At 39.2% G+C, this 27,249-nt stretch overlaps 5 protein-coding genes across 6 annotated transcripts; 1 reads left to right on the forward strand and 4 right to left on the reverse strand.

Annotated features, from left to right (window-relative positions):
- Positions 1-1,036: 1,036 nt before the first annotated feature.
- c17h1orf123 (chromosome 17 C1orf123 homolog) lies at positions 1,037-4,045 on the reverse strand. The gene is made up of 8 exons (XM_004078992.4): positions 3,940-4,045; positions 3,766-3,849; positions 3,460-3,516; positions 3,290-3,371; positions 3,160-3,191; positions 2,718-2,795; positions 1,503-1,568; positions 1,037-1,359 (listed from the first exon to the last, which is right to left on the reverse strand). The coding sequence occupies exons 1-8, from the start codon at positions 3,943-3,945 to the stop codon at positions 1,282-1,284; spliced, it is 483 nt and encodes a 160-aa protein (XP_004079040.1). The 5' UTR covers positions 3,946-4,045; the 3' UTR covers positions 1,037-1,281.
- A 535-nt stretch (positions 4,046-4,580) lies between these two features.
- Positions 4,581-9,776, reverse strand: LOC101155299 (uridine-cytidine kinase 2-B). Its single transcript, XM_004078993.3, has 7 exons — positions 9,646-9,776; positions 7,526-7,685; positions 7,054-7,150; positions 6,540-6,682; positions 6,245-6,342; positions 5,980-6,028; positions 4,581-5,731 (listed from the first exon to the last, which is right to left on the reverse strand). The coding sequence occupies exons 1-7, from the start codon at positions 9,748-9,750 to the stop codon at positions 5,595-5,597; spliced, it is 789 nt and encodes a 262-aa protein (XP_004079041.1). The 5' UTR covers positions 9,751-9,776; the 3' UTR covers positions 4,581-5,594.
- Positions 9,777-10,006: 230 nt separating this feature from the next.
- Positions 10,007-18,202, forward strand: LOC101155544 (aldehyde dehydrogenase family 9 member A1-B). Its single transcript, XM_004078994.3, has 11 exons — positions 10,007-10,419; positions 11,379-11,524; positions 11,696-11,825; positions 12,050-12,184; positions 14,059-14,255; positions 14,330-14,470; positions 14,555-14,743; positions 14,813-14,900; positions 15,487-15,628; positions 17,021-17,133; positions 17,754-18,202. The coding sequence occupies exons 1-11, from the start codon at positions 10,242-10,244 to the stop codon at positions 17,846-17,848; spliced, it is 1,554 nt and encodes a 517-aa protein (XP_004079042.1). The 5' UTR covers positions 10,007-10,241; the 3' UTR covers positions 17,849-18,202.
- LOC101175349 (HORMA domain-containing protein 1-like) lies at positions 18,128-20,843 on the reverse strand. Its single transcript, XM_004079076.4, has 12 exons — positions 20,146-20,843; positions 19,868-20,012; positions 19,649-19,712; positions 19,497-19,533; positions 19,391-19,411; positions 19,287-19,313; positions 19,132-19,199; positions 18,916-19,064; positions 18,607-18,824; positions 18,491-18,539; positions 18,381-18,421; positions 18,128-18,258 (listed from the first exon to the last, which is right to left on the reverse strand). Exons 1-12 carry the CDS (start codon positions 20,191-20,193, stop codon positions 18,211-18,213), a joined length of 915 nt encoding a protein of 304 aa, XP_004079124.1. The 5' UTR covers positions 20,194-20,843; the 3' UTR covers positions 18,128-18,210.
- Positions 20,844-20,960: 117 nt separating this feature from the next.
- On the reverse strand, positions 20,961-24,830 carry LOC101175597 (peroxiredoxin-1). 2 transcript variants are annotated; one of them, XM_023965078.1, is made up of 7 exons: positions 24,706-24,743; positions 24,371-24,432; positions 23,870-23,986; positions 23,621-23,774; positions 23,411-23,533; positions 21,663-21,793; positions 20,961-21,415 (listed from the first exon to the last, which is right to left on the reverse strand). In XM_023965078.1, exons 3-7 carry the CDS (start codon positions 23,973-23,975, stop codon positions 21,333-21,335), a joined length of 597 nt encoding a protein of 198 aa, XP_023820846.1. In that variant the 5' UTR covers positions 23,976-23,986; positions 24,371-24,432; positions 24,706-24,743; the 3' UTR covers positions 20,961-21,332. The 2 variants fall into 2 exon arrangements, with proteins under 2 accessions (XP_023820846.1, XP_023820844.1); XM_023965076.1 differs by lacking the exon at positions 24,371-24,432 and having other exon boundaries at positions 24,706-24,830.
- Between the last annotated feature and the right edge of the window lie 2,419 nt (positions 24,831-27,249).

The raw sequence follows: 27,249 nt of genomic DNA on the forward strand, positions 1-27,249 counted from the left end.
TCACAGCGAATCAGCTTTCACTGATTCTTTCACACAGGTGGTTTGGCACGGATCTTTACACCAGATGTCCTTCCTGACACAACCCTGTATTTTATCCGGGCTGGGGACCAGCTTAGTGGGACCCAGACCCCCTGTGGCTACATAGTTAGGAAGTAGCACAAAGGGTCTTGCTTGCCCAAGGACCCACACTACATTATCTATTATACAAGTTACTTTATATTTGTGAACTATGTGGATACATTATTTTTCAAATATTGCTATCATACGGTTCATTTGCAGACTTTTTTTTAATACTTTGGTAATTTAAATTCATTAGGATTCATATAAGTTATTGCTTTCATGTTGTTTTGACCCATCAAACCTAAAAATAAGACATCTCAATATCTGTCTTTAGTCATTACATCACTTTTGTGAAAAAAGTGAGCTTCCAAGCTTAAATTCAGATTTTATTGTAAATAGTTTTTAATTAAACTTGTGCATAACATTTTTACTTGTTTCCATATATATATATGTGTATATATATATATATATATATATATATATATATATATATATATATATATATATATATATATATAATCTATAAAAATACCCCATGAGAAAGCAAATTTGCAAATATTGTTTCCCACTTTATGGTTTATATTTGTGATGATCAAGAAAGCAGTGTGCAACTAAATATAAGAAACCACCTTTTTCTAGGTTTTTGATGTTATATCACTTGTGCTATCCAAGGCACTTTAATATTGGGAGTTGGGTCATCTAGACCCACTAGACAGTGCTCTGGACCTTTTTCGTCAATGACTTGTGATCTTCACTGGTGTCCATGGATTACATGAAATCTTTCCACCTTTATCCACCTTAGTGTTGGTAGGAAGAACACATCAATGTAAGGGTGGGGTAATTTAAGATGGCACAAAAAAACTTTAATCTTTATCTAAAGGTTCATTTTTACAGCCATGTTTAACTTTCTAAATCTGCCTAGTCCATCATGAAGTTCAACTAAAACTATTTAAAGCAAAAGAAAGGGAAAATTAAATTCAGAATTGTAAACTTAACCTTTATTGACAAAGGTAGTAAAAAAAAGAAAAAAAGCATGTATGTAATTAAACTGATCCATCCAGGATGGAATTAACTGTGTCACATTCACATACATTTATGTTCCTCATCACTCAAAGTCCACGCTCTCTGTTTAGGAGGAACTCTGGTTTGGAGGAATCAGAGTCTGGAGTCTTGGCTGCAGTGTTTCATTCACCCCGTCCTAAAGGTTATGGGAGGACGGCATCAACACTTAGTGAACCGATGGGTGACCTCATAGATCCCGACTGACTTGCTGGCCTTCTCATCGTAGTCTGTCCAGTCCTGAAAATTGGAAAAGGAAGGCGGACATAGCTAAACGGAACATTTCTGAAACAGTGATGAATGAATTTAGGGTGAAGCACCGACTAAAAACGAGAGACTTATTACAACTTGAGTGTTGGGAACAGTGTTGGTCCTGAACGTACTTTTTCCAGCAGGTTGACTTCAGGAAAAGGTGTTCCGGTTTCTGCTCCCACTGCAGCAAAGCCAGCCTGAAGGAAAAAAAAGAAAAGACTCACCATATGAATCACTTCATCCTTCAGAAACACAGGAGAGGCATGACAAATTTAAAAGGGAGAAAATCTAAACAATTTAATTCCCATCATGCATTTGACCAAAGTACACCATCAGAATTAAAAAAATATTTATTATTTTGTCAACATACTTTTGGGGATATTTGAACAAACTTCAACCAACAAACACTCAAAGTCATTTCTTTAGCAGAGGAAAGAAAATGTGCAAATAGAGATGTGTGGATTTTTTTTTTTTGTAGTCACATATTGATTTCCAAGGACAGTTTGCGATTCCTTTTCAAACAATACACAACAACCGAAACACAGCAACTTTTCATTTGAGACCAAATCAGGTAGAAAAACTGTAGACAGATTCAAATCTAGACTGAAAACATTCCTGTTTAGCCGTAAAGGGTCCTTTCTCGACACGCCTATTCATTTTTTTCCTCTGTCCTTTCTTTTAAAGTAAATTTTAGAATTATTATGTATGTTTTAATTTTGCATTTTCCTGTTTTGTGAAGCACTTTGAGTTACTTTATGTACAAATTGTGCAATACAAATAAACTTGCCTTTTTTTATTGATCTGCTACCAAATCATTGCGGGGGGGGGGGGGGGGGGGGCACTGCTGGCACAGGAACTAAAGACTGGATAACAGTGTACATCACTGAACACTGGCCAGCCTTGTTAGCTTCTCTACCAGTTTGAGGAGCTGCCCCAAACAAAACCTGCACATCAGAACTGGAATTAAAAAAGAAAAAAAAATTTTTTAGGTACAAATAGGTTGCGATTAAAAGTGAAACTAAACGTGGGGAGTTTCATTTTCAATTATTTAATCTTCACTTATGAATTATCAAAAACCCACGTCTTTCCCAAAAACCCAAATGTATCAACAGTTAATAGAACTCTTCAAATATACAATCAGAAAAGATCGACTCAAACATGAAATACAGAGCTTCAGTTTTACGACGAAATAAAGACAAAACAATTTTGTAACTAAATCTTGAGGGTTTTTGGATGAAAGTGCTGTTCTTTGCTTTTGTGTTATAGCATCACTTGACAGAACACGTTAACCTTCTGGCCCACACAACACCTACACAAAAAACCTTCACATTGGGTCTTTAACTCACTTGTGGCTGGAAGTCAACGGGCTCCAGACCTCGACACTCAAACTGAACCATCGTCTTGAAGGTTTCGTTGTCTTCAGCCTTCCTCCCAACAAACACACAAAAACACACACACAAGATTGAACATCTGCAAATTCCACTTAGCACAACATCTGCATTTAAGACAGAATTTTTTGCCTTTTTTTCTGCTTTCAGTTTGGTGTCTGGTGCGTCCGCATGCACTAAGGTGTTTGTTTATTAGGAAAAAAAAAAGTATTGTCTTCTATACAAACCAATTCCGGTGGGGGTCCTTCGCACAACTCATTTCCATGACAAATACGGAGCCATCAGCCAGATATAACTTTTTTTAAAAAGCCTTCATGATGAACACAGTTTGAATATCTCTGTTTTCAGGTTTTTATTTGACTCAAAGTGTGCTTTTGTGCAGAAAAAGATTCTTGCTTACATTATAGGCTGTTATTGTGTCCGCCAAGATATCTGCAAGTTGAAAAAAAGAAAGCATTATGATTAAGAGTCTTAGAAAAATGCTGATTCTAAACTAAAAATGATTTTTTTTAAATGACACAAGAGCATACCAATGGAATTTTCCCTGGCACACAACTTGCACTTCTGTACCATGCTGGCGTGCCCTCGTCCTCCTTTTAAGGGCACACTCTCCTATGAAAACATCAACAAAAAGAACAATTTGATGGAAATTCCCCCAAATTAATAATAAATGGGAGGGGGGGTTCCTGTTTAATCTTACCACTAAGGTCACATACTGCCACTTGTCAGGAATTTCGCCGCAGTTCCCACATTTAAGCTAAACAAACGAAGGATTAAAAAAACACAAAGTCAAAGATCAGACAAGTTTGAAACTATTATTAATTAAGAGGTTTTAGTAGATTTCAATTCGTGTTTGAAAACTGGACACTATATCCTACATAAAACGCGCCTTACACGCAGTAAAAACATCCCAAACGTTCAAAAAGGTGTTTTAATTTTTTAATTCAGGTTAAAAAAGCAATTCAAAACGCACTGGTTTAGCATGCTAGCTTGAGAGCAGTGCTACCTTCAGAAACCAACGGAAGTCCTCTCCCAGCGGCCTCACGTTCGTGACGTTTTCTAAGGTGGCCTTGAACTGGAGGCCAAATTTCTGTTGGATAAAACAAGACGTTGAAATTAAAAGACCTGAAAACTGCGAGCACGTTTACTCCAGAAATAAACACAAACGCCTCAAACATACCACCATGTTGACGCTCCTCCCTTGACTATGTATGGTGCCTTCACGGTTCCTCGGAAATGCTATAATTACACCACGCAGGTGCAAATGTCAGCGTCTTACAGGTTCCAGCTATAGGTTTTAACCTGCGTAAAAATACAATGTTCTTCCCATAAGCATACATTTTTTAATGATGTAATTACTGGAAAAGGTGAAGTTTAGATTTGTGGCTTAATTTATTTCTTGTGTGTGCTTTCTCTGGTCTTTAAAAGTACTTTTTTCCCTTGGGGAAAAAGTCAAAATAGTCCAAATTCAAGGAACCAAAGAAGTATCCAAACCTGATCCTGACAGTAAACTCTTTTCTTTATTTATGCTGTTTTGTTAAAGGAAAAAGTTGAATATTTTACACCGAATTCAGTTCATCACCAACCTTTCAAGACTTTAAAATGAAACTCCCTCATAGCATGGATCTAGACGTTTGAGCACGTTGGGGTAGAAATCAATCCGGACAATGTTTAAAGGACCAGGATTGGAAAACATTAAAGGTGCAGAGGGCGTCCAGAAATACCTCCAACACTATTTTTTTGCCAACATTTAGATTTTAAGACAATTACCTAAAAACTGGTACATTTTCAACAGCCAGAAGAAAGGATTTCAAAGACAACTAATGCAACATTGTCAGTTTATTGACCATGAAGTGATTCATAATTTCATTCATTACAAATCACAAAATCAGTCTTAAGCTCCACAACCATTCAGAGGACATCATTCAGTTCCTTCATACATCAAAAATACAGAGCTGTCATTCAAAAAAAACAGATGAAAATGTTTTTCTGCTAGCAGGTGTGGATGCTTACTGTACAAGTGAACCTGAGGCAACTTCACTGAGGCATTGTCGTCCGTTTTTCTACAGGACTGGTATTGCTATGGCATTGTAGATGAACCGTCATGATTGACCTGAGTGTGCACGCACCACCTGAAACACCTGGCTGTCCCCAAATACAGGGACACAAATCAAGTTATTTACACATCTGAATATTTTGGCTCAACCCAAAATCCCTTTAAATCAATCATAAAGATGAAGGAATATGTATTTTTGGTTGGAATTCTTTTTAACCGCATCCAGTTTAACCCTTTAGTCGTCACTTTAAATCCGACGTTTCGCCACAAACGAGAAACTTGGACAGTAATGGACAAAGTAAAGCAACAGCCACCCAACCTAAAAAGTGGACAAAACTAGTATGAAAACACTAAGGAGATTGTCAGTGGAGTGCAATCCTTCCAGATTTTTAATTCAATTTTCTTCTTTTTTTTGTTTGGAACTCTTCCAAACATCTGAAATGCCCCGTTCATTAGGGGGTTCAAGTTTTATCAGACATAGGAAATAGAAATAAAAAGCTTGCTTTTGACAGGAAGTTCCTGTAAGCAGCAATGGACACCGAGAACAAAAAAAAAAAAAGTTTCCATTTATCCTCCTGACAGGAACTTAAATCCATGTTGAACACTTAAAATCCAAGTAACTGACAAGAGCGGAGCGGTCATAATAATACAAGGCATCTCAATTTATCTTTGTCTTTCTCCCCCCGTCTTAAATACAGTGAAGCCAAGAGGCTTTTTTTTTTATTATCTTTAACTCAACAATTACACTCCTCTCCTCTCTGAAGAGAGGTGCCACGGGGTCAGTGGGGTCGGCTGCTCGATTCTGAGGTCCGCCGCTGCCGGGGAGTCCCAAGCCCATTCATGCAGCCGTTGTAGCGTTTGTTCAGCCCGCCGTTCAGAATGTCCTGGATGTGCTGTACAATCAAGTTGATGGCCACTGAAAATACACACATATATATAAAAAGAAACTACTATAAAAAAAACACATTTCAACAATTATATTCTTCATTTTAGAAACTCTTGCCCTTAGCAACATGTTCAAGCTTCTTCTAAAATGTGATGCAAACATACTGACAATGGGACTCGTGATTTAACACTAATGGATTACATCAGGAGTAACAGGGCTTTAATGCTTGAAGGAAATAAGGTCAAATCTGTTCCAATAATACATTTTTTTGACCTTACCAAGATTATCTGCTCCCCGTGGAATAATTACATCTGCATACTTCTTTGTCTACCAGAAAAAGACACAATTAGGATAAAGCTGTGCAGTAGATCCATACTTGAATTTAAATATACGTTAATTATATATTTAACCACCCAACTACAGACCAAAAAAACATTTAAAAAAAACACTTTATCAAAGTATCTATGACCTCATGCCATCTAGTGGTCAACATTTGCAACAACAACATCGAAAGGGGTTAATTCATCAAAAATGTTTACTTACAGGTAAACAAAACTCCTCGAAGGCTGGTTTCACAAACGTGATGTACTGAGTGAGCACCTGCTCCAGCTCCCGCTTGCGCTCAGTAGTGTCTCTCAAGACTGAAACAAAGACAGAATGAAACATGTTAGTTTGGAGGAACGAGCACCTTTTATTAATGCAGAACTTCACACCATTAGTTTTGTATTGGTTTAAAAAAACTTACAGGCTAAAAAGAGTCAAGTGATGAATTAGCATAGTAAAAATAAAAACAGCTACAACAGAGAGGCTGTGGACGTCAAAACTCTTTGCTATACACCTCGACGTGAGAGCCGCGTGTCTGGATCTGTGTCAACAAAGAGCTTCATCTGAAACAGATCTCTGATGTCCTGTGAGTAGAACATGAGGATCCCCTCAAAAAGGACCACATCGGCCGGATACACCGTAATAAACTCCTCTTTCCTGGAACAACACAGAAAAGTTTCCTCTTCTGTGAGTACTTCCACACAGAAAAAAGCAAATAAAGCCTAAATAAATAATGCAAAGCGGGGTAGCAGTGACAAAGTCCTACATCAATTTAGGGTGGATTTTTAAAAATATATTTAATTTATGTTTGTCAATGCCCAAAGCAGAAACTAAATTGCATACAAGAGGTGGCTTTTCTGGTAAAAATCATTCTGTTGATTACAAAAAGGTGCATCTCGCACATAAAGATATAGCCAATTCTCTAAAATCAATTGTTTAACCCCAGCCTCATTTTATGTAATAAAAACATCCATCACAGTCGGTCATTTTATTCTGATTTTAGTTGCACATGAAAAAAGCCGACTCACCTGGAATTGGTGACAAAGTCATAAACAGGGATCTGCACCGTCTCCCCCTGCAGAATCTGCCTGAGCGTGTGCATGATCAGTTCACTGTCAAAAGCATCTGACGAGAAGGAAACAACACTTGTTACAGTTACACCAGCACACCTGCAGTAACCACGTAAGGGTTTTCAGGTCAAATTGACAGTTTTTTCCCTGTTATTTGGAGGTAAAACTCTCTCTCCAACACCATTCTACATCAAACAATGGAAGAATGGTTCATTAGCAGGTGTGGCCTCCTGTATGAGTCCCAAAGGGAGGCTGCTCCATTTCTAAAACAACTAGAATAACCCCTCTTATGTTATAAAAAAAAGATAAAAATGACTTTATTTACACACATTTGACATTATAACCACCTTGAAAAAGACGCTGTGTCCTTGGTAAATATAAACACAATGCTGCAATAATAACACAAAGATAAGGTTGTGTGTCATCTCACCCGGATGATCAAAGTTGTACTGGCCCTTCAACGCCTTGGCCTTCTGCTCTGGAGTAAGAACCTTGTAGAAGCTGTCCTGGCTGAGGATCACCACCTGCCTCTGATGGTGGTCTATCTTGTTCTGTCCCAGCAGCTCCATGATCTTCTCGCATACAGATGACTGCAGATAAAAGGAGGGTTTTCCATAAGAAGAAAATACAAAGAGCAAATATGACAGAATCAAAACGTTTTAAAAGAAGAAAAAAGTATGGAAATAAAGTCATCAAATTATGAGAGGAAAAAGGTTCATTTTTTACAAGAATAAAAAGGTGTAAAACTGAGGAAAAGGTAAAAACTGTAGAAAAAAAAAATCATAAAATGAGGAAAAAGTCTAAACTGTACAAAGATAAAGTTGTGAAACTATTAGGGAAAAAAGTAGTACAATAAGGAAAAAAAATGAATATTTTGGGAGTAAATCTTTTCCTTGAAGTCATTAATTTTACAAGAAAAATAGTTTTCTCCCCCAAAATACAATGTCACTATCAGCTGCAAAAATGTCACAAAGACAATTGACAATGTTTCAGCAATTGACATCACGGCTCAAGAGTCTTGCTGAACCTGCTTCACTTTTGTGTAAACATCCAACTTTATTTTCGAAAAGCACAACTTTCTGTCTTGTAAAATTATACTTATAATTATAAGTTATAAATGTATGATTTCTTGTAACACATTGACTTTTCTCCTAATAATTGTGCAACTTCTTGTAAAACTGTGGCACTCCTAATATTCCATCATAAAAGAGCTCTATGAAAATTAAAAAACAAGACGAGAGGGAGATGAAGTCCAATCAATCTAAGCGCCCTCTGGTTACGGGCTTGTGTCCTCACTGCCCCCCCCCCCCCCCCCCCCCCCCCCCCCCCCCCACTGAAATGTCTAACCAAGTGCTGACTGGACATTCCCCAATGCCTGAACCACTGCTGCTTTGTGCCCACAGACTCACAAAAAAATAAATTTAAAATAAAATAATCAAGTGAAAAGACAACTTTGTGCAACAATGAATCTGGGCGTCCCACTTCTGGAGTCTCTGTCATCTGCAGCACTTGAGTGCAACAGTAATAAGGCGTGTCAATGCTTCAAGGTAGAATCCCTCACAAAAATGTATTGAGAGAGAAAAAAAAAGACATGAATAAAATTCATTTTACTACTAAAATGTTGACTCAAGTTCAGAAATTCCTTTGTGGCACCACAAAATACCCATCTTTAGATAAAATTATACGGATAAAACAAGGCTGGGGTTAAGCTTTTCCACTTTTTTTATAGCATATTCAAGTTTTTCATTTAATAGTGAGAACATTAAAACAGAACCAGATCCCTTTGCAAGCAGTACAGACATCAGATCATGTGGAAATTAAACCTGGAATATAATCAATGCTGACCCAAGAAAAAAGTGATGACGTTTGCATTTTGTCCCATTCAGTGAGTCAGCTGTTGCTACTATAATCAATAACGGTAGCTTTAAAAAAAAAAGACCGTTCTAAATTTAACTGAAGCGCAGAGTCGAACAATAAGGGCGCGTGGGCGAATCCTGTCTTTGGCATTTTCCACAGACTTATCTACCTCTAAACAACATACCAGTTTGCATAAAGCGGGCTAAACTTCAATTCATAGGATACATGTTGGGCTAAAGTGATCTTGAATTAAAATGTCGGTCAAAATATTTTATATTAAAAAAAAATTCCTTCCTTTATTGTTTACAGATTAAAAAACTCGAAGAATGAAACCCGGCTTTTGTCTGACAGCGACTGAGCGAGCGACATTGTTAGCTTACATGTGATGGAATTTAGCTAGGTGTGCTAACAAAGATTTTTTTTTTATTAAAAGGTCCCAATTGCTTTTGCGAACAGTGACTAATATAAAGCGGGAGTGCTTCAAAGTCCGCGTGGTGCTGTGAAAGAAAAAGAAATGACCGAGCTGACAATGAAGGCTCAGCCTTGCGTCATAAAGCCACGCGGTCCATTAGCGTTAGCATCCGGCAACACTAGGGCGAGACTCAGAGAGCCACGTTTGAACTAATAAATAAATAAATAAATCTAATATGACAGTAAATAAGGCCGCCTAAATAAGGCGGTCGGAGTGCCAACCTTGCCACTGGCGGTGCCACCAGAGACACCTATGAGGAAAGGTTGCCGGACACCGTTGGTGTTCTCGTCATGGTCTTTAAGAAGAGCCTCGCTGTCCCCGGCCATGCTTGCAATGAGCAGCTAGAGCGGCTGTGCGGGGAAAATCATTGTGACGAAGCTCCTCCCACAATTCTACGCTACAGAAAATTCGAATTTTTTAAAATTAAATTTAATTGAATTTATATATTTATTGTTGTCATAATTGAGAATGAGAACATTTTCCACTCAAAAAAAAGTCTGAAATTGTTTATTAAGTAGTCGCATTTGATTGACGGCTTAACTAGCAAATTGGCTTTTACGTTTCAACGGCATTCTCTGACGTCATGTTTGTTCACCAAAAACTAGTGTTACGGTCCTTCTTCTGAGTTACGGTCATAAACAGTTCAATACCTCCTAAAGATAAGAAAACTTTACGTAAGTTAGGAACTCATACGCCCCCAGATAAAGGAAGAACGTATAGTTGTTCTCCTTATGTCGTGCGTGTCATTTCTTCCCGTCTTAGCTATCCTTCTTTAGGTTTTATAGGATTTTAGAGCAAACGGCTCGGATAAACTAACATGCTTCAGAGGCTGGCTGCGTCCTCACGGTGGCGGGCGGCCGTCCTTGCCACCTCGGCCGCACGGTGCCTCTCTTCCGGCTCGGTAACCATCACAGACCCCTTGAACTACTGGGCAGGGCGGAGGAAGGCTGGTCAAGAAAAATGCAGCACGGAGAATGTTTACGAACCAGCAACAGGTAAACAGACTGTTGACTTTTTGTCTTTTTTTTTTTTTTTTTTTTTGCTAAATCTGGACTTTGACCACGACTTTCTTATGATCTTTTATTCATTATTCTTTAACCTTGGAGGTTTAGGATAATTTATTTAACATTTTATTTGAAACTTATACCTATAAATATTCTTATTTTGGACAAATATATTCATGTGTGGCGTTTGTTTTTTCTTATGCAATTATTATTTTCCCATTGTTCGTGCAGCAAATTTTCAAGCTGCGAGCACAAGGCCCAGGCCTCAGAGATTTGATCTAATGGAATTTCCCGGTCAAATTAAGGTTAAATAAATGAAATAAAACATTTGCTTTAGTTTTTTTGTGCTTGGTTTTCTGGTACATTCTGTTTTCAGCAAATCAAAATTGGGTAAAGCAGACAGTATGTAGACTAAACACAGAAGTCTATAAACCTTAAAGATCCACTGTGGTGACAAGTGTGTTTTTTGGCACTTTTTTTAACATGTCCTTGTGTTTTTCTATTGTTTTTTAATGATGGAGGTCATTTTCAAAGAAAATAACATCGACTTTCCATTTCTAAGAATTTGTTTATCCAAGAAATTCTTATTTGTGTTGTAGAAGATACACTGTGTTGGCCACAACCCCCCTGCTCAGTTTAAGCAACAGGAAAGGGGTAGGGAAGGGGGGACGGGGTTGCTCCCGCCTTCAACTGAAAGGCATATTTCTAATAAACTCCTGCCTGTCTGCAGAAACTATGGCCTAGAAAGCGACACAGGTTTTTCAGATTTTAGCACAAAAAACGGCATTATCTTAATTAAAAGAGCACTAGGAATGTTTTCAAAGTAGCTCAAAAGATGATCGGAGGAGGACTTTAATATCCGCAAAAACCTATGTATAGAAAAGACGAATCCAAGAAACTAAGCTTTGTTGTTTACGTTTGTTTTAGATGCTGCGTATTTCTATTTGCAGGACGCATCTTGTGCCATTTGGAACTTTGTGGCGGTGATGAGGTCAATCAGGCTGTCAAGGCTGCCAAGTCAGCGTTTGGCTACTGGAGCAAAATGTCTGGGATGGAGAGAGCGAGGATCATGATCAATGCTGCCCACATAATGGAGGTATGAAACATGAAAAAAAAAACACACATTGATCCTTTTTTCCATGCAGATAGGATGGGGTAACTTAGTTTACATATCTTGCATGATACTGCACAGAAGGAAATCGGTTTCTTCCTCCAGTTTTGTGTCTGCCTGAATGCATTTGTTGGCATTTGCTGTGGTTTGACACAGAGCAGGAGAGAGGAGATTGCTGAGATGGAGGTGGTCAACAATGGGAAGTCGATCACAGAAGCCCGTCTGGATGTGGACTCTGCAAGGCTGTGCATAGAATATTATGCAGGACTAGCCAGTACTCTGGCAGGTTAGCCCAAAATGCACATTCAGTTTAACATGCAAAATGAGGCTCCTGTATCCCTCCATTGTGGCTCTCAAGTAAAAAAAAAGATAAAAGTTTTAGTTTAAAAAACTAACTATAAAGTAAAAGTAAGTCAGTAATAAAGTTGTTTTTTTTTTTTAAGTTTTATGCCAACCAAATGGAAAAGAGCCCAGCTTGTTCATCCAACCTTGTCAACCTCTTGTTTTAAGGCCAGCATGTCCAGTTAGCCGGAGGATCCTTCGCCTACACCCGCAGGGAGCCCCTGGGAGTGTGTGCTGGCATCGGGGCTTGGAATTACCCCTTTCAGATCGCTGCATGGAAGTCAGCTCCAGCCCTGGCCTGTGGTGAGCAGGACTCTCCTCTCGCTGGAAATACTTTCATTCTTGCAATGAGTTGAACAAAAGTATTAAAATCCCACTCTTTTGATGTACGGTATTTTAGAAGTGTTCCCAGTGATCTTTTAATCATGGTTATGCCTTTTTTAGCCAAAATGGTAAAACCTCTGTCATTTCCTAGGACATTTTTTCTGCAGAGCAGCAGGAGTTCATTAGAAATTTGCCTCTAAATTGTGGCCGGGAATGTTGATTCAGGGTACACCCCCCCTCACACACTTCCCGTTATCCACGTGCTTCCATTGATGGCTTATTATCTTACAGCCCCTCACAACAACCCCAACCTAACATTTCTGGTGCAACAAGAATGGTGAGCAGTATTGGAGCTATCCAGGCATACAGCTCAGACGAGGAAAACAAAGATGTACATCTAGGACAGGGGTCGGGAACCTATGGCTCGTGAGCCATATATGGCTCTGTTGATGGCCACATCTGGGTCGCAGACAAATCTTTAACTATTAAAACAAAAACAAAAAACTTAACGTTTCATTAGACCATTCCTTCTGGGGTGCGATGCGATGCCAGTTTGTAAAGTATGGTGTCAATTCAACGTCTAATGTATTGCGCATCAAAACCCCAAATCTGTAACAGCCTGAAACCTGCAAATTGCCGTCCCGGCAGATGCACGCTCCCGTCTTTGAGAATAAAAGGGGAGGGCGTAGTGGGCGCAGGCAGCAAGGTGAGCGGCGCTCTGATTACAACACGCTGCCCGTCACATACCACACACTGCAACGTGTGAGTATGGCTGTACTGACTATGTTTGGCTCCACGTCTACACGCGAGCAGTCTTTCTCACATCTAAAGAACATTCAGACCAACCTACGATCACGTTTAACGGATAGAAGTCTCAACGCCTGCATGAAGCTTAAACTCACCACGTATCAACCAGATAAGACCATCAGCAAAACCACCATGCAGCACCAGAAGTAGCATTAATGCTAAGAAATACTCATTTATTAGCAACAGCATAATGTACCGTCTGTTTCCCACAGTGAGGCACAGAGACTTAACCTCTTTTAGGGTTCTTTATTCTGGTTACTGCAGGCCGTAACCGACGGCGTACAATTTATTCACCAACTCCTGAGACTCTCCCGCCGAGAGTGCTCCCCCAACTTTCTACCCCGCTAGCCCTCCTATTTCCTTTATAGCTTACCCCATTGGTCCAAACTACCCAACAACAGGCTGAGCAACAGAACTGAGGGCCAACCAGCATCTCTGCTTGGTGCGTTCAATGAACTCCGGAACTTAGAACGCTACCCCACAGCCACTGAGTCCAACTCAGTCGCCTACAATAACAATGTTATTAAAAGAATCCACAGACTTATTGTACTTTAAAAGTGGTATTAAAAGTGTTAAAATTACATTAAATGTACACATTCACTTGTATTTTTAGCTTTAAACATTTTATATGGCTCTCACAAAATTACATTTAAAAATATGTGGCGTTTATGGCTCTCTCGGCCAAAAAGGTTCCCGACCATTGATCTAGGATCTAGCTGTCTGCATCAGAATGGAGCAGGGGGAGCTTGTGGCCCCCAGCATATTTTCTACGTCACAAATATAACCCTTTTCAAACTGTTTTTTCTTCTGCTCCTGATTCAAAATGAAATTTTGAGCTTAATTTTGTTGATCTTTGTCCTCCATTGTCAGAAAAATGCCACAAGAACATGTTAAAACCCCGATTTTCATCAGAGTGGCTACAATGAGTTCATGGTTAGAAATGTGAAATCTTGCCAGTAGATGGCGCTCAAGGACATTTCTCTTGTTTTGGCATCATATTGAAGAGTTTATTAGATTAGTCATATGGTTGCCATCATGTGTTCCAGGTAACTCCATGGTTTTTAAACCGTCACCGGTGACTCCTGTGACGGCGGTCTTACTGGCAGAGATTTATGCAAAGGCCGGCGCCCCGGAGGGGCTGTTTAACGTGGTCCAGGGGGGTCAGGAGACTGGCAGCCTGCTCTGCCATCACCCTGATGTAGCCAAGGTGTCTTTCACCGGGAGCGTGCCCACGGGACAGAAGGTCGGAGATGCAGTCCAGAAATATTCTATCAAAGAGGCCCAGTTCTGTTCTGAATGTTCTCACATGTGAATCAGATCATGGAGATGGCATCAAAGGGGATCAAACCTGTGACGCTGGAGCTGGGAGGGAAATCCCCGCTGATTATTTTTGAGGACAGCGATGTGGAGAATGCCGTGAAGGGGGCCCTTATGGCCAACTTCCTCTCTCAAGGCCAGGTGGGGTCTCCTGGTCTGGCTGTTCTGAGATTGAAAATGAAGGAATCCTTTTTTATTTTTCCATTTGTTCCGTCTGACTCTCAGGTCTGCAGCAACGGTACGCGGGTTTTCGTGCAGAAGGACATCCTGCCTGAGTTTGTGGACGTGGTGGTGAAAAGAACAAAAGCCATTTCCATAGGAGACCCTTTGTTAGAGAGCACCAGAATGGGAGCGCTGGTCAGCAGACCCCACCTGGACAAAGTCTTATCGTATGTTCAGCAGGCAAAAGCAGAGGTAACAGAAGTTCTACATTTGAATCTGTTGCTTTGCTTGCTTTAAAACTTTGTGTTTATTTGCTGTTAGGGAGCCACAGTGTTGTGTGGAGGAGAACCTTTTGTCCCATCAGATCCCAAACTCAGAGGTGGATACTACATGAGTCCGTGTGTTCTTGGTAAGTTCCTTTTTTGTAATTTTATTTTGAGTAGGGCCGGGCGATTAATCGATTAATTCAAATTTGTCATTTTAGACTATTTCTTTTTTGGGGGGAAATTGAGATTTAATTTTCCCAGCTCTCTTGGGCTTCCGTTGTTCGGCGTAAAGTCAGTCCGTCGGTCTCTCGCAGAGCACAGATGTGAAAACAGCACTAAGCTAAGAGGAGCTTCTTCTGTGAGGCTGAGGAAAAGAAAACACTGGCTGAACCGAAGGAGCAGAGGATTTCTAACAGGATCCAGCAGAACTGGAGGATAAACCTGTTGGATTAATTGTGTAATAAGAAGTGTTGATTTAGAGACAACTATGTCATTAGTTGAACTTTGTGTTGGAGTCAATTCCCAAAGGAGATGTTAAACTAAAATAGTTCTTTTTTTATATATTCCATTTTTTGTGAAAAAAGAAGAAGAAGGGAGAAAAAAGTTGATTAAAATGGAAAATCCAGTTTGGATTGAAAAAAATGGGATTTTATTTTTTGGCCATATCGCCCATTTCTTCATTTTGACCTCTCCGTTTTTTTCCATATTTCTTTGCCGTCCATCTCTCAGGGGACTGCACGGATGACATGACCTGTGTGAAGGAGGAAATCTTTGGTCCAGTCATGTCTGTGCTGTCCTTCGAAACAGAAGAGGAGGCGTTGCAGAGAGCCAACGACACGACACTGGGACTGGCTGCTGGCATCTTCACCAGGTTAGAGACATCTGCAGCTGACTGACCAATGTGACCAGACAGGCAACGTGTGTGGATCAGATACTATCTTCTAAGGGTGTAACGATACACGTAGTTGAACCCAACCGTTTCGGTACGTTTTTTTCTTTTTTTTCCCCGCATATGCATTGTAAAGACCCAGCTGCTTTGTCACTAGTAGCGGGAAACGAGAGCCGAACTGCTTATTAACTAGCTGCGTTGACTATCCTCCCCTCATGCACCACACACTCATTCAGTCTCAGAGAGAGAGTAGACAGAGAAATAGATTGCTCCATCTCCTTTTCTGGCATTTAAACCCATTTATTATGAACACACACAATCAGCGTAACAGCATGAACCTCACTTCTCTTCATAGCTCTCTCAGTGATGGTGAAGAATTCAACGCACAAGATTTCGCACTTCCCATGAGTCTTAGTGGCTATAGGCGGGGCTAACCCCCAGGTTGACACAGTATTAACTTTGTGCCGAGGCAGAAGTAACGTTAGCCGTGAGTTTCCTCCGAGACGCTATTAGGTGACGGAAAGTAAGCATGTAAACATATGCAGACATGAGGCCAGAGATGAGGACCCCCCCCATGTCCTTACGCTCTCCTGTGTGGGGGGAACACTTCAGCTTTGCTGTCAGCATCCATGAAGGGAAAAGACAGTTGGATAAGTCGATTGCTGTGTGTTGACATGGTTACACAAAGATAGTGTATGCCACAGTAACACATCTAATCTGTTAACCAACTTAAAACAGCATCACCCGACTGTAACAATTGGGTCTACAAGAAAAAAAAAAGTGCTAGTTTAAATGATTTTTTTTCAGGCCAGTGTTAATTATCCAAAGTTTTTGGTTCCTGCCAGCTAATAGTTGTTCTTATTTTATAAAGCAGATCACCTACATATGTCAGTTTTATTTATTATTATGTAAAACCAATAAATGCATTTTGCACGTAATTTTTTTCTGCCTTCGTTTTTTGTACAGAAAAAATACCGAAAATAGATAAAAACTTTATTAATCTCCCAAGGGAGACATTCAGGTGTCCGGCAGCAAAACACACACAATAAATAACAATAAAATAATAGTTCATAAAACAGCAGTTCATATCAGGCAGATTTGTTAAACACCGAACCGAAATGTACCAAACTGAGCATTATGAAATTCTGAATCGAACCGAATTGAGATTTTTGCGTATCGTTACACCCCTACTATCTTTACATAGCTCTGAATAAAACACACAATGCATGAGATGATGGATATGGATTCACAGAAATATACACATTTTACAGAAATGAAGACAAGAATGTGTGTTTAATTCAGAATAGGAGCTCTGATATGAATATGTGTGTGTTAACATGTCCGCTATTTTAACCCTTCGTCTGCTGCAACAAGGGATGTGAAGCGAGCCCACAGAGTGGTTGAGCACCTAAAGGCCGGCTCCTGTTTCATCAACAACTACAACGTCACTCCTGTGGAGGTGCCGTTTGGAGGCTTCAAAATGTCAGGTAAAACTGCCTTTTCAGAGGAAAATATCACAAATCATGTATGCAGAGTCCCCTCGTTTATCACAGGAGTTGCATTCTAATAAATACGTCAACTGTATATTTATGTTTTAAGGCCGTAAAACTCCTCACTATACACTATATATACTATTCTCTGACACACACGAGCATTTTCACACTTTTATCTCTTGTTTAAACGATCAAATTTCAAACCTATGTTTAAAAAAAAAAGTCCAGTACTTTAGTATGAAAACAAAGATCTGATCGCAATTACAGATTTATGTAGATTTGGCAAATTAAACACAATCCGTACAAGAGACATGGTACGGAGGAAATTGATTAGCAATAGTCTACAGCCAATCAGGATGCAGAACACAAGGCGCTGTTTAAAAAAAAAAAAAGCATGCACAATTATACACAAATCAAATCTGCATGATCGCCAAAGGTAAACCCTGATAAAGCGAGGGACCACTGTATTTTCTTACTTTTCCAAGCTCCTGTAATTGTTTTCCCAGTAAAGTTTGCAACAATGAATATCTGAGTAATCCACTTGCTGTGTCAAAAGTACTATCATGCTTTGAAGCTGCTGCTCATTGTTTTTCTCTAATCTTTGCACTCCACAGGTATAGGACGGGAGAACGGCCAGGTGACGATTGAGTTCTACTCCCAGATGAAGACGGTGTTTGTGGAGATGGGAGATGTGGACAGCCTGTTCTAGAGCTGCAGCTTTGAGTCACAAATGAAGTGAATTCAAAAATGGAAAGTTTTATGGATGTTTTTATACTAGAGGACAGACTGATTCTTGTTTCAACTGAAGGATTTCTGATTCTAGATCATTTATTATAAACGGGACTCGCGTGGAACGTCAACTTTTGCAAAAATCTTTATTTCTTTTACCTCCGAACAAGTTTATAACATGAAGCAACAAATTCACTTGTTTTGTCCAAAATCACAAAAGATATTCTTTTTTTTCTACCAAACAGTGCCTAAAGTCTTCTTTTTTTTTTTTTTTGCTACAAACCTAACTTGAACTGTTTGTATGGATCACAATAAAACACTAAATGAAACTCGTCTGGTTGTCTAAACTCTTCGTTTCTTGGTCACCAGAGTTTTGGTTGCTGCCCTTCTCTGAGAAAACACAAAAATAAAAAAGCTGTATTTTCTGCATACTTGACTAACGTATTACCATCCATGAGAAACCAACATAGTGTGTTTTTCAGTTTAGTCAGAAACTCATGAATGTACTGTACCTTTTGAAGAGGTCTTGCAGGTTTCTTGAACTGTGCAGACTCTTTTAAAGGAAAGATGAAGAATAAATACTAAAACGCTCAAACTAACAGGTTTTTGGAAGCAGTCTTACCATCCTCAGAAGGGAAATCCCCCTCAGTGTCCATTTTCTTTGAAGGAACCTACAAAAAAGGAGAATTGTCAGATCCAGGAGCAAATTGTTTTGTAGCATCTTCACACTGAGCTTACCTTCTTTTCCTCATCCACAGAAAGTGGCCCGCTCTCCTTCAGGGAATCTCTTCTCTGAAGTTTCTCCACCTGGCTTTGCTCCACAGACACTTGGACTCTCAAGGCGTGATAAGATGTGTGCACCTCACCCACTTTGAAGTGCACAGGCATTCCCTCAAACCACAGGTGATCGTACACCCCCTCCTTGAAGCCTGGAGGTTGGTAGTCTGCAGGAGTGACTTTTGAGGTAAAATAGAGCAAAAAAAATACAAAAATAAAATCAGATCTTTTGATTTCAGACTTGATACAAAGTGCCACAAAGTCCCCTACTGTCATCGTAGTAGTAGAGCTTCATGGTGAGGTAGACTTTGTTGGGAAGGGCATCCAAGTTCTGCATGAGCAGGAAGAGCTTCCTGATGAGCAGCACCGAGGCTTGCTTGGTGTTTTCCAGCGTCACTTGCATTTCCACGTTTTTGTTCCTGTCATTGCATAAGAACTTCTAGTCAGTCGCCGTACGGCGGATGCAAATACTTTCAGGATCCAAACCTGAGAATGTTCATCTCGGGTCCCTTTTCAGTGTATCTGAAGTTAAACTGGTACGCCTCAATGATGCACTGTCATGTAAAAAAAAATTCAAAAGGTATTTTTGTTACCCTTGACTTGAACGTGGAGGTTAAATTCTCTAAATTGAGTTTACTCACATTAGGATTTTCAGGATCGGTGTAGACCTTGATTGCAACAATAACAAGCTATCAGCTTTGGCTGTCCATCTTTTTGAACAAGCTGCATGTTTGCATGAACTTACCCCAATGGATATAACCTGCAGCTGTTAAAAAGGAAAACATTTAGAAATATTAAGAGATTCCAATGTGAGGACAGAAATGTCAGACTGGGAAAAGTGACCGACTTACATACTGTTTCTCCAATGCATCAAAGGATCCCATCAGCCTAAGAAAAAAATTAAAAGAAGAAATAATCAGGATGAGAATTTACCAGAACAAGGATCTAAACTTCAGAGCTACACAAGCTCTCAAAACCTAAAACATTTTGCTTTATTTTCTACCATTTCACAACTTTACTTGCGCCCGGGGTGTTGCCGTTTTCATGCAAGACTTTGATGCACATATCTGCCGAAAAAGAAAAACAAGAAAATAAACTATTTTGAGTTTTATTTATGATTACGTTTTAAAAACCATGAAAACTCACAACAATCTTGATTAAAACATTGTCTATGTTTTATTTTGACACTGATTTGATATTGTAGGCTGGTGTACTTAGTTACCTGCTAGATATCTGGATCTGTAGGCATACTCAGGGAAAATCCCTCTAAGGTAGGTGATGGAGGACACAGCCACAGCCATCATCCTCTTGACAAAGATCAGAGACTCCTTCTTGGTTTTTAGGTCATTCAGAAACAACCCTGGCCACTTAAAGTACCAAAACACAGGTTTTTAAGTGAAAACACCAAAAAGAAACTTTAAATTGTAACAAGCCCAAAAAGTGTACAGAGATGTCATTAGATTGGCAATAAAATATATTTTTAAAAATGTATGTTCAAACCTCTGACGTTTTCTCTTTGTTTCTCATACAGACTTTCCCGGACGTCATTTTCTTCTACTGAACTTGCTAGTAGCTAACCGCAAATGCTAGCGAACGAATTAGCGTTAATATATCTTAACGTGTACACGCTAATAAGTTTGCTATAAAGTAGTAGACTTAGACTCTAACAACTTAGTTTTGTCTGGTTTTAAAACACGTTTGAGTTATTTAGGTTAAGTTAGGCGCAGTTGTAAAAGCTTGCTGATGGGAAAATTATCCAATGTTGTTGCGTCATCTTTTCCCGCGTGAAGTTTTACGTGATGTAGTTTACACCTTTTAGTTTTGATAAAACATAATACTGGCAATTTTCCAACCAAATTTTATTAACATTAGAGTGAGATTTATAATTTGTCCCAATATTTTACAACTGAATTTTCATAGAACACTCCTAGAAATATTCATACTTTCAAAGTGTACCATACTGTATAACTTTGTACTTCTCTCGATGAGTAAATGTCTTTTCGTGTTCTTTACAATTTGACTTGTAATTTCCTATTTACATCACATTTTATGGTCATTGCTGTGTTTTGGTTGTATTTGTCTGTATCTGTATTTTTTGGCTCAATAAAGTTTTATTAAATTTGTTTAAAGGGTTTTAATTCATTAATAAAAGACCAGAGGGTTCAGGCCATCTAGCTTTTAACACTTAAACACTTATTTCCAGCTATACGCAGTCTAATTTATGTGCCTAATTTTCAGATTTCATTAAGTTATCCTTCTCCAGAAGTACGGTAGGCTTTGTGGAACAGGAAGTAGATCAACACCAGGCTTTTTTGCAGTTTGATACTTTTTTACTGCAGTTTTCTGTGCACTACGTGGGCATTTAAAGTACATTGTTCACAACATTATTGGCATTTTCACCTTTATTTTTTAGTGAGCAAAAGTCCTTAAAAAGGAGTCCATTTTTTCTTTATTTAGATGCTTACAGTAAAAAAAAAAAAAAGAAACCGTGAGAACAGGTCATCTGGTTCCATTTCAAGAACAATGGTTGTAGGAATCTTTGTAACAACAGTAAGAAATTGGTCCAAGTACAATGTTCACCACATGGACAGGAGAGCATTCCAAAACAGGAACAGTGGACACTTACACATTGTGCTAAATACTATTTCAAAATACAGCTCCTACAGCAGACTTGAGTCGTAGCTTTATTACTGTTTGGAGAAAAAGTCTTTGCTCTTCTGGACGTCAGGCTTGATGGTGTCACTACCTGGTTTCCAGCCAGCTGGACAGACTGAAAAGAAAGAGCGATGAGCAGCAGGTCCCACTATAACAATGTGCCAGTATAAAAGCACAGGCGCAGTGTAAAGAAAATATTTGTTAGGGTTAAAAAAAAAAAAAAAAGTCTGGTTTTAGGAAAAATAATCCAAAAATGTAGTATTTTTTGTATTGTAATGCAAATAAACATACTGTAAACATTTGCTTCAAAGTAATTATTCCCAGGCATGCAGATCAAGGTAATAGCAGCAGTAGTATCATACCTTCTCCATGCTCGTCAGTGAACTGAAACGCTTGAACCAAACGCAGAGTCTCTTCAACCGAGCGTCCAACTGGCAGGTCGTTGATGGTGATCTGTCTCAGGACGCCCTTATCGTCAATGATGAATAAACCTCTAAAATCATGGAGAGAAGAAAAAAAATTGCAGGTTTAAGTCAACTTTAAAGTGTGGGTGACATGGCCTATTTTAATAAGCCAAAATATAGTAAATAGTTTCTATTTCATGTTGCGATTGTTTTTAATATTTTTCGAAAAAGAATAAATAGCGAAAAACGCAATATAAACAACGAGGACGGCCGCCGGCTTCACGCATTCCGCCGAATTCGCGCCGCCCTGTTTGTGACGTAACGAAAGGAAGACAAGGCAGACAACATGGCTAGCACCGATAGCGAAGCACAGAGTGATGCTACCGTCTCTATTAGCGATTTATCATCAGATGAACAGAAAGATGAAGAGGAAAGTTGCGGAGATTATCATGATGATGAGTCACTTTTGCAACCGTATCGATTCGAACCCTTTTGCGAAAGTGAGGAGGATATAGCAGAAAGTAGTAGGTCTAGTGATCATGCCGATCATGACGATAGCCAGCATGAAGATTCGGCTAGACTCCAGCAAGTCTAAAAAATGTATAAAATTAAATTACTCCACTTACCCTAAAATATACTCAAAATGTCCCCTTTTGGCCTAATCTAAACAAAGGTAAACACTGGTTTTCAACCCAATTTACAAAATAAATGTCACAAAATAAAAGTTTCCCAGATATTACTACTCTTTAGTTAACAAAGTCACTGTATACCATTAACAACTGTGGAACATTAACAGTTTTACCCGTTTGAACCCGTTTGAAACCTTTTCTCGTGCGCGCGCGCGCGCTCACACACACACAGTTTAGTTTACTCATGGTACCGGCACCTCAAAAGCAAAAGAAAAAAAACGTTGCAGGCCTGTTGCTTCTCTTGCAAAACATTGAGTGCGTTGAAATACTCCAGTTGGATCCAAGGACAACAGAAAACACGACTACTTCGCCTCAATGTGATCCATCGTGATGCACACTAGCTTAGCAGCCTCCGCTCCCGACTCCAGCGCCGTCCTCTCCGACCCAGAAAACGGCTCGCTCGCTTCCAGCTCACCCGCCTTTCCTCGACTCAGAAGCCAAGATCCTCCTCCCAACTCTCCGTTCAAAATTCTTCGTTTGTGTCCCGGTTTTTGTCCCTTCGAAAACGCAGACTTCTCTCCTGCAGATCTGGAGGGAAAAATCCTTCGCCGTCCACCTTCTTGAACTTTCCCCTTTTCAGCAGCGTTTCTTGTTTGGGAATTTTATACACAGATACACTTTCAGTAGATGTATTGCTACATCCAGCTGCCACACAACGACTTGGCATGTTGATGATTAACAGATTTAAACACGAGAGAAACGAAGACTACCGGTTTTGTTTACATGCTGTCCGAAGCGGAACTGCGAAAATCAACGCCTTTCATGACGTCACAGGTCATATCGGGTTCACTTCCAGCCTGCGCTCTAGCGGCAGATCCAAATCTCTGATTCCTTCGAAAGATGTCTATTATTCATATGCTTCGGATTTTTTTCGACGCGAACTATTGGTATCAATAGAATCAGCGTTTAAAGGGCTTTTTTATTTGACAAAGTTGTTCAAAGCATGGCATCCACACTTTAAGGTCTAATTTAGGGATGTGCAAATAGAAAAAAATAAAAAAAACTCTGTTGTGTCACCTGTAAGCAATGCCTTCATCTTCTTTCAGGACCCCATAATCTGTGGAAATGGTGCGGCGCGTGTCAGACACCAGGGGGATCTTCATTGAACCCAGACCGCCTTGTTTCCGTGGTGTGTTTGTCCTTTCAAACCAAAACAAAAAGAAAAATTGATTTCAACTATTTGCAAAAGTTGAAGCACAAGGTATTATGTTAAAAATCTGAAAGTACCATGCAAAATGAGAAAAGTGAGAGTCCACAGAGGCAGCGATGACTTCACAGCCAATCTTCCTGAAGTCGTCAGCAGCGTCGCTGAAGGCGATGATCTCAGTGGGACACACAAAGGTGAAGTCCAGAGGATAGAAGAAAAAAACGACATACTTTCCTGTAGGAAGAGTGAAACAGGAAAAATAAAATATAAGGTATTAGTGCTCTTGCGCTGCCTTAATTATTGTTTACAAGATAGACTGAGGCTTTTACCTCTATAATCTGACAGCTTCAGGTCTTTGAACTGGCCGTCAGGCATCACAGCCTTAGCTGTAAAGTCTGGGGCCAGGCTTCCAATCTTTGCCTTTCCTGCTGCCATGTTTGTCCTTACTGAAATACAGAAGGAGGAAGTGGGATTAAATAAAAAAAAAAAAAAAAGCCTTCCTCGTTTGCCAGACAAAAAGCACGAATCTATGCATCCATGAAAGAGGAAGTAGTAAGAGTAGTAGTTTTAAGAGTTTTAACGTAATGCATAATCAACTGGATACGTGAAATATAACAACATTTAGAAAGAACATGATACAAAAGTCAAAATAATGAACTGGATCAATGAAGTGGGTTTTTCAAAATAAAAGCGTCAAATGAGAGAATGGTTTGAAAAAGAGTTGGAATGTTATTTAGACAGTGTCCACTTAAACTAGTATTTATTACAGCTTACGAGCGCCTCTTTTAGTTTACATTTCCGCATGTGGGAGACAAAGTTAAATGTTTTACTTTTGGTGGGAAAGAAGATCGCCCCGTTTTGGGGAACAGAGAGGTTTTCACGCCCCACAACGCTTAAAAAAAAGAAAGAAAGAAAACGTTTAGAGGCCCAAAAGTGTTAGTCTTAAGACCCAATTCATTTAATATAATATGGGGAAATAAAAGTTATAAAAAATCTGGTTATTTGATTTTCCACACGAAATCAAATCCCGAACGGAAATAAACAGACACTTGTTGAACTGAAAACTTCCGGGTTTAACTGTATGAAAAAAAAAAAAACCTTTAAAAACACAAGTAAACGAGAGGGGGGGGGGGGGGTGGTAAGATGAAGGCATTATGGTACTCACCTCTTAGCGATCACGCCACACCAACTGTCAGAAGCGAACGTGCGGGCTCGAGTGCGCTATCAGGAGGTTTTATAAAGCCCAGAAATCTCGCGATAACATCGACCGAACAAGAACAGAACCTTTCCTTGATCCCTATTTCCAGAAATGAAGCATTCAGCATGACTCTGCACTTTTTAACTGCTATTTCATGAAAAGGAAGCTAGAGAGATGCCTCTTTTTTTCTAACATCTCTAGTTTATGAAGCCATTAATTTGTTTTAAAAACACAGACGAGGGGAAAAACAGCGTTTGGTAGCTTTCTCAATTTTTCTCATAACTTTTGTCAAGTATACATTTCGTTTATCCATATTTCTTAAACTCTTCCTCTCCTTTTTTTCTACTTTGGCCATGCCCTTACAAAAAAACTCCCGGTATGGAAAAGTCTTGTAGACGTTATATTTCAACCAGGGTATTTTAAGCTGCATTTCTCTTGCCAACGATATTATATTTTCTTAAGCAGTTTCTGGAAAATCTCACTCCCTTCCTTCAAACACTTTATTGCAACACTGTGTGCTTATCCAGATTGCTGCCAAAGTCATTTATCTTTTTCATTTCCTGCTTTCCTCTCCTCTGTAATATTTACTGGAAGGAACAGAACACATAATGTACACACTGTCTCGCACAGAAAGAGGTTTCTTGTTGTTTAATTACAAGCCCTAAACGCTTAAATAAAAGCAAAAAAGGTAAAGAAAAACAACAAAATGTCTTCTGTTTAACAAAAATAGATCTGCATAATCCTTAAGTGGTTGCTCTTCATGTGAATCATTCAGTCTTGTCAAATGATTAACCTATGTCTAGTTCTTTATTTAGATACCTCACTTTTAGTGATTTTCTCACACCTAGAGCGATGATGCGTATGAATTGTGAAATGCTAACGTTCAGATTTCTCTGTTTTGCCCAGAAGCTGATCTCATTTACTCTAACTTAATGTTCATATGACCACAGATCTCATGATTGATATTATCTCAAAAGGGGGAAACAACTCAATGGAGGTCAAACAATAATAATAATAAGACTACACACAGTAGAGTAAACAATAGTGTATATAAAGTTGGAAAGAGTTCTTCTGTGTATTTTCTCTGTCATGGCAGAAGCATCCCTCCGTCTTCAGCTATAATCAAGCTGCATCTTTGCAGGCTGTTGCCATAGCGCTACTTCAAGGACCAGACTGGAGGGAGAAACACAATAACCCCCTTTAGAAGCAGCACTCTGAGCCAGTGATCAAACGCTGGCCTGCATTCATCCCCTTTCTCATCCTAATGTCTGCATAATGAGGGCGTGTGATCGTACACGTTTGAAGGACACTTGTGGGGCTGTCATTGTGGTTTCAGTCAGCACTGCAGTTTTGAAACACAATTTCCCACAGATGTGAAGGTGGGCTGAAATGCTGCTAATGTCTATTTTAAACTAGAATATCTACAGGCATTTTACCAAATTATTGAAACCACAGTCATTTTAGTACAAACCTCTTATCCGCTTATCAGAAATTGTGTAGAGATTGCGTGAATTCTACTCAAAAAATGTCAGATTGACTGAAACCATTTGTGTTGAAACAGCACAAAGAAGAATTAAAAATTCTATCCACACAAATTAGGTGCAACACGTTTCCCCTATTTAATTGTGTTAATCCTATAAATCATTTGTTTCAGTGTTTGGTTCAATGGTGTCAAAATCGGCTGAAGTTCCAACCCATACACAAGTTAAAACAAAAATGGTGCACAAATTTACACCATTTTGATGAAATGTCTTTTAAAAACCTTTAATCTATTTTGCTCAAAGCTGAAGTGAATGCCTTCATGGTGTGATCGGGAAATCCTATTGTTTACTAAAGCAAAGCCTCAGGTTTCCAGAGCAAGAAAACAAACCTACTCCACCATCAAATGTGTGTGATTTAAAAAGAAATGTCAAAAATGTCTCTTCATCAAAGAACTTTGTTTGAATTACACCAACATCAGTTGTTTTCTCCCGATCCTAAATGTAGATAAAGTGATGCGTGCACTGTGGAGTGTATTTTTCAGGTAATTATGTCTGATAAAGCTAAATGTTTAATGAGGAAATAGCGGTGGGAATACGGGAGTTGAACAGTGGGAGGTTGATTGGGTGCCACGTTGAATCTTGCCTTTTTTAAGGCAGTGATGGAAAGAAATCAGCAGGACCAGATCAAAAGGAGGACGTGATTGTGGCATGTATAGCACACGTAGGTCAATAAGCAATCTAGAATCAAAACATACATGGATGTTAGGTAAAGCTCAGTTCTCAGCAAGTTTGTCAAGTTGAGGTCTGGATTTTTAACTTTTTTTTTAAATGCTCTTGATGAGGGCACTTTACATATAGCCTCACATTTGGCTTGATTCATGTCAATATACACAAAATGAACATAAATTGATTTTCTGTAAAACGAGGCCAAAATCATAACCCTTCCCACCATATTTTATTGCAACAGCTTATGCTTTTATGGATGTTTTTAAGGTTTTCCCTTTAAGGTCTCCTGTTGAAAATATAAAAT

The sequence above is a fragment of the Oryzias latipes genome, chromosome 17 (genome assembly GCF_002234675.1).
Source record: "Oryzias latipes chromosome 17, ASM223467v1".
NCBI lineage: Eukaryota > Metazoa > Chordata > Actinopteri > Beloniformes > Adrianichthyidae > Oryzias > Oryzias latipes.